The sequence below is a fragment of the Marmota monax genome, unplaced genomic scaffold (genome assembly GCF_021218885.2).
Source record: "Marmota monax isolate L192 unplaced genomic scaffold, Marmota_monax_Labrador192_F-V1.1 WCK01_AAM20220418_F8-fsc00003, whole genome shotgun sequence".
NCBI classification, from domain to species: Eukaryota; Metazoa; Chordata; class Mammalia; order Rodentia; family Sciuridae; genus Marmota; species Marmota monax.
Window position 1 is genome coordinate 7,009,081 of NW_026694084.1, and position 6,270 is coordinate 7,015,350.

Below are 6,270 nucleotides of genomic sequence, written 5' to 3' on the forward strand. Positions count from 1 at the left end.
TGGTGTTCTTGATCAGGGGATGGGGTTCCAGAGATCTGGGGATCTTCTATCCTTTGGTTTTACCTGGGCACTCAGGGTCTTTGCATACAGCTGGCTGGGGAAGAGCATAGGGGAATATGGGCTAGGCCTAGAAATGATGAGCAGGTCACTTCCACTCACATTCTATTGGCCTGGTCCATTTGGCCATAAGGAAAGCAGTGTTCAGGAGGAAGATAAAATGCATTCAGTGAAAACCCTAGGCAGTGGCTGCACAAGGATTGAATAAGTTTAGATGAATGAAGCACTTGGAACAGAGTGGTAAGTGTTCAGTAAGTATTAGCTATTGTTATTGTTATCACTCCAGCCTTTATTGAATTTATGTTAGTTAAAGTAGGATGGTACTGCCAAACAGGAAGCCATTTCTGACTCAAACCCCACCCCCTACTTCCTACAGTCTGTATTTTCTTTCTTTATCCAATATTGCTGTATACTGAAAGCAGAGAGAACAAGTCAAACATGAACCCTTTCTGTCTTATGACCTAGTGTCTGTTTACTTAAATATGAAATTTTGGAAGAAATGGCTTAAATACCTTTTTCATGGGATTAAGGAGTGTGTGTGTGTGTGTGTGTGTGTGTGTGTGTGTAGTGTTAGGGCTCAAACCCAGGACCTCCTGCATGCTAGGCAAGCACTGTAACACTGAACTACATCCCTAGCCAAGGACATATTTTTTTTTCTTTAAAAATCTACCCAAGGTTTGGGATATAGCTCAGTTGGTAGAGTGCTTGCCTTGCATGCACAAGGCCCTGGGTTTAATCCCCAGCACCACACACACAAAAAAAAGTCTACCCAAAATGTGTGTATATTTCATATGGATTTATAGAACTTAAAGGTTTGAAGAATTATCGTGTTCTGCTTAACCAAGTTGCAGCACTACATACACTATGTATAGATGGGCTTCTTATTTGAGGAATTGAGAGAGGCAGCTGTTGTTATCTCTCTGGACTTGGAAAGATGTCTGGGTGGGGCAGGTGCCTCTCAGAAAGCCAATACACATTTGATTCAACCTTGAGAGTCTAGCTCAGTGGGCCCGATTAAGCCTACAGGATCATTTCCATGGGAGAATCAGAACACAGCACATAATAAGAAGTAAATGAGGGGAGGGTTGTATGGGCCTGTCTCAGAGTAGATCATCCGACAACCTAAGGATGCAGTCTTAAGATGCCCAGGCCAGTAGAGCCAACAGCAGGCCAATTCCCTACTTCTTGGTCAGGCCTGATTTTCATTAGCTTGTAGTATTTTTCAAAGGCTTTTCCTCATTCACACATTGCTAGAAAGGTCATTTAGTGTGACTGTTGTGAAAAGAAGTTTGGAAGTATCTGTCAAATTTTGAAGTGCTTTTATTCTTTGCCTTAGTTCCATTGCTAGGAGCTTCTCCTATGGATATGCCTTGTGCATGTGCATGTTCCCAGTCATTCATTGCTGAACTGTTTGTAGAAGCAAAAGTGTGAAAATAACCAAAAGTATTTTAATAGAGGACTGTGTAAATAGATTAAGGTATATTCATATGGTAGAAAAGATACATAGCCTTTTATAAAAGAATGAGGGAGCTTGATGTATTGATATGAAACAGTCTCCAAGATAGTTTGTTAAGCAGAAAAAGTGAAGTTAACAAAAAGTACCGTATCTAGTATACCACCATTTGTATAAAGATAAGTGAAAAGAAATAAGTACATATGTATTTGCATGTACATAAACTGATAATGATGCTGTCTTCGTGGAGGGCAGTAGGGTCACTAGAGGTGAGGAATGAGAAAGAAACTTCACTATAACCTTGAACTTAGAACCTTGTGAATGTATAGGAACATCACTGCACAACTCCAGGGCACCATGCAATTGGAGCTCTCAGGAATGGTCCTCCCTGGGGTTGTTCAGTAGCCACATGGGACTACTTTGTGGGTGCAGTATCTATTAAATACCAAAGAAAACAAAAGAACTTGACCAGTAGAGTTGGCTATTATTCTTTATCATACATTTAAAAAATTTTTTGTTATTGTATATGGACACAATACTTTTATTTATTTATTTTTGTGTGGTGTTGAGGATTGAACCCAGTGTCTCATACATGCCAGGCAAGCGCTCTACCACTGAGACATGCCCCCAGCCCTATACATTCCTTGGAAAGCCATTTTTGTGTGATTGTTGTTTAAATAAAAATGTATTATGATGGTGATGATTATTTTAATTGCCTTGCCCACTTCTCAGTTGTTGAGAATCAGTTCTCTCTTCATTTTTCATTAGACGCCCTCCTGCCAAACGACCTAACTATGTTAAACTTGGCACACTGGCACCTTTCTGCTGTCCCTGGGAGCAGTTAACTCAGGACTGGGAGTCCAGAGTCCGTGCCCGAGATGTGTCTTCTGTTGCTTCGTCTCCATGTGGTGAGGAGGGTGACCTAAAAAGACATTGGATGCCTCATGCTCCTGAAAAGTCTCATCAGTCTGAAGTGGGCACATCTGTAAATGACCGTGGGGACCCAGAAGTCATGGACACAGAGTGTCAGGACCAGGCAGAAACTGGGACGGTAATAGACCAGGGTGCTGGTGAGAACCATGATGCTGCCACCAGTAGTCAACTCTGTGTTCTCAGGTGAGTGCGAGTGGCTTCTAGATGCATGTTGGATTGCTTATGTTCATGTTGAACAGGCTACAGGGTGTGAAAGTTATCACTATTCCTTTATGCAAATCCCACGTGAACTTATGGACTTTCTGGAAAGGAAAGCCAGTCCTTTGATGTTTCATAGAGGGCCCAGGAAGACACCTTAATTAGATACTTGATTGAGGCATGGTGCTAACTGATGACCTGATTGAAAATGTTGTCATCCACAGTCCTAGACCTAGTCAGTTTTTCCTGTGACCTATTGCATTTAGTCTTTGCTCACAAAGAAATACCCTCATTGCATGACCCTAGGTAACAAGGCACTCTGTGCATAGAGTGGCTTTCTTTGCTTTATATCACTGATTAGCGCTCTTCTAGCTCCTTTTGAATTATATGGGTTTGTGGGAGTTAGCAGCCTGTTCAGGGAAACGTGATCTTATAGCAGCTTCCACATGAAATGTGTTCTGCCCTTGGTGCTTCTACAGATAAAGTTCTGTTTATCAGATACCCTGTGCAATATGCTCTGATTTAAAAAAGTGCTCACTTCTCTTGGCTCATACTTATTTTTCTGTGTAGTTAATCTCATGATTTCATAATCTTCTTTCTTACTTTATATATACTGTCTCTTCAGGTCTTTCTTATAAAAATATCAGCTCCTCTTTATTCTCATCTTCTCACTGTGATTACACTTCTAGTATTTTCTATCCCACTCTCTGACTTTTCTCAGCCTTCAACTTCTTAAACCTTTAATCCTTCAGTTTCAGAATATCAGGTACATAAAAAGAAAAATATTGTTACTGAAGAATCTTTTTTTTGTGTGTGGTGCTGGGGATTGAACCCGGGGCCTTGTGCATGCAAGGCAAGCACTCTACTAACTGAGCCATATCCCCCCGTTACTGAAATATCTTAATGTGTATTTTAAGTTTTTTTAAAAATCGTAGTTTTGATACTTTCTCACGTTGCAGTATTAAAAATCAAATTAACTCTAGCAATGCCTAATCTTCTATTTGAAGATTTTATTCTTTGAACAAAATATCCTCAAATGTGTGTCTCTGACTTCTTGTAGGAGTAGGAAATTACTGAAGCAATTGTCAGCCTGGTGTGGGCCCAGTTCTGAAAACAATCGGGTGGTCCGGTGGGCTGCCAGTAGAGGCCAGCAAGAATTGACCACAGAGGCCCGCCTGTCCATCTTGGACCACTTTCCCAGGGCCCTGGTATGGGTCAGCCTGTCCCTGCTCAGGAAGGGCAGCCCTGAGCCACTCACCATGATCTGTGTCCCAACTGAGGAGGACTTCCTCCAACTCAGCCAGGATCAGCACTACTGTGGGCCCCAGGAAGCCAGACACAGTGATCCATTCAAGAGCATGATCCTGAAACAGAAAGAGAAGAAGAAAATGGAGAGGAGGCAGAACCGAGAGTTTGCTGCTTCCGAGGGCCTGGCAGTAGAGACCCCTGCTGCTGGGCAGGGAGCTCTGACTCTGGGGCTGTGGCCAGGCCCCCTCCCGGGTATGATCACCCACTGTTCCAGAATCCTCCTAGGCTTTGTCACCCAGGGAGATTTTTCCATGGCCGTTGGCTGTGGAGAAGCTCTGGGGTTCGTAAGTCTGACAGGATTGCTGGACATGCTGCCCAGGCAGCCGGCAGCTGGAAGGGGCCTGGTGCTGCTGAGGCCTCCCGCCTCCCTGCAGTACCGATTTGCCAGGATTGCCATTGAGGTCTGAGTGCCGGTTCACCACCTAGCAGGGCGTAGGTGATTTTATTTACAAAGTCCCACAGTTGGAATCTTGCTTTCCTTGTCTTCTGTTTCAAAATATCATGTGAAATTCCTTGAAAAGAAGAATTAAGAATATATATATTATGAAATGATGAAATATTTACATCATTTCATCTCTCCCTGCCCTTGCTATGTAATTGTCTGGTATATGTGGCCAAAAGCTTTTTATTATGATTTTTTTGTTTGCGTAATTCTTGCTGGAAAGTATTATTAAAGCTTTACTTTTTATTGTCCCTTTTTTGTTAGGAGCAAAGAGCTGTGAGGTCCGTTTGAGCTCATAGTCATGTAATAAGCAGCAGTAGCTGTTTAATAAAGAGGAAGAGACTATAAACATCTGGCTTCTGTACGTGAGATATCAGCCCTGTATGGGCCATGCTCAAACCTGTACTGTAATCAGTATGCCGAGTACCTTGTGCCATAAAGAATGAAATAACAGACAATTTATTGCTGCCTGTATATGATAAAAGTGTTGGGTTGGAATTTAAAGAGGTCTGTGACTTTATGAACTTGACCAACGTGTGACCTTGATCACATGTTAACCAACATGAGATCCTAGGAGTTAACTTTTTTTAAGTAAAAAATTTTTATTTTTGTTTCTGTAAAGAATTCCTCAAAGCCATAAAGGAGAATTCTTAGAGCATATTCTAAGAGAGAGAGAGAGAGAGAGAGTCCAAAAGTAGATAATAGTGTAAAGTGTTTATAAAAATCTTTTTGATCCCTGAATCCTTTTCTAAGGAGCACTTTGTGGGATCAGTATCCTTAGGAACACGCTTTGGTCAGCGTGGCTATATGGTACAGTAGCTACCTCTGCAAAGTGATGACTGAAATGACCATCTGCTTTCAAAATGCCACCCATGCAGTCATATTGTCCACTGCAGGTCTTGAGCAGGGCACAAGAAATCTCTTATCCTGCCCCATGGCAGGCTATGATTGCTTTTTTCACTTGGAGAAACTTGGTGGCTCATTAACCTTTATCTACTTCAGTCCCTTACTTCCTGCCATCCTTTTTTCTAACAGAGCCTGAGTAATATGTTTTGAATTTACACGTGCATTAGGCATCATTTCATGTAAATAAATGCATTGTGTTTTTGCAGTCTTTGGGGGCGATGAGTTGGGGACAACCCAGCAAGCCTTCCAGTAGTTGGAAAGCCCTTGAGCCAATGAATGGCTGATGTTTCTCCTCTCACCAAGCTTCTCAGTGTCTTTGTGTCCAACAACAAATGAGATCAAGGAAAATAGTGTATCTAAGTGCTGTCTGTAAACAGAATAAATTAAAATACCACCTGATGTTCAGTTGTGAATATTTTTTGGACCATTTCTCATTGCTTTCGAGGCTCTGAGCCACTTCATCAGTGGCTTAGCTTTCTTGATGACAGAAGTCTGAATGTGCCGAGTGTTGCCTAACCGCATTCTGTATAGCACCTGGGGCCTGCCGCTCTGCTGTGGGTACAGGGGACAGGTCACATTTCAGTTACTCTGCTGTGTGGGTGGTAAGTCAAAGAGTCACAAGCTGAAAGGATAGTTGGTCTGTGGAAAAAGGTGTTTCATGACTAAATAAACTTGAGAAGAGGGATAGGACATCTTCCTGTTGCAGATCCACAATGAATATCTGCTGCCAACATCCTGCATCTCTTCAGGAAAGGAATCTTTTTCTGACTTGTCTATAACACTTTTTTTTTTTTTTTTTTTTGGTACTTATTGTCCAGAAAACATTAGTTTTGCAGAATATAACTTGAAAATCTAATAGAATCTGCACACATTCAGTAAAGAATTCATATCCCTGACCAAAAACAAAGATTGTTGGGACTGGCTTTATTCTCTATAGCCTCTGAATTGATTAACATGTTTATTTTCATCTTGT

General features: G+C 41.7%; 1 protein-coding gene across 2 annotated transcripts in view; it reads left to right on the top strand.

The window, feature by feature from the left end:
• Nucleotides 1-5,696, top strand: part of Pop1 (POP1 homolog, ribonuclease P/MRP subunit) — a 34,090-nt gene extending 28,394 nt beyond the window's left edge. For both annotated transcript variants that reach the window (XM_046464726.1, XM_046464727.1), the window contains exons 15-16: nucleotides 2,279-2,626; nucleotides 3,702-5,696. In XM_046464726.1, coding sequence (XP_046320682.1) covers nucleotides 2,279-2,626; nucleotides 3,702-4,356 — 1,003 coding nt within the window. In that variant the 3' untranslated portion in view covers nucleotides 4,357-5,696. The remainder of the gene's footprint in view (nucleotides 1-2,278; nucleotides 2,627-3,701) is intronic.
• Nucleotides 5,697-6,270: the final 574 nt, after the last annotated feature.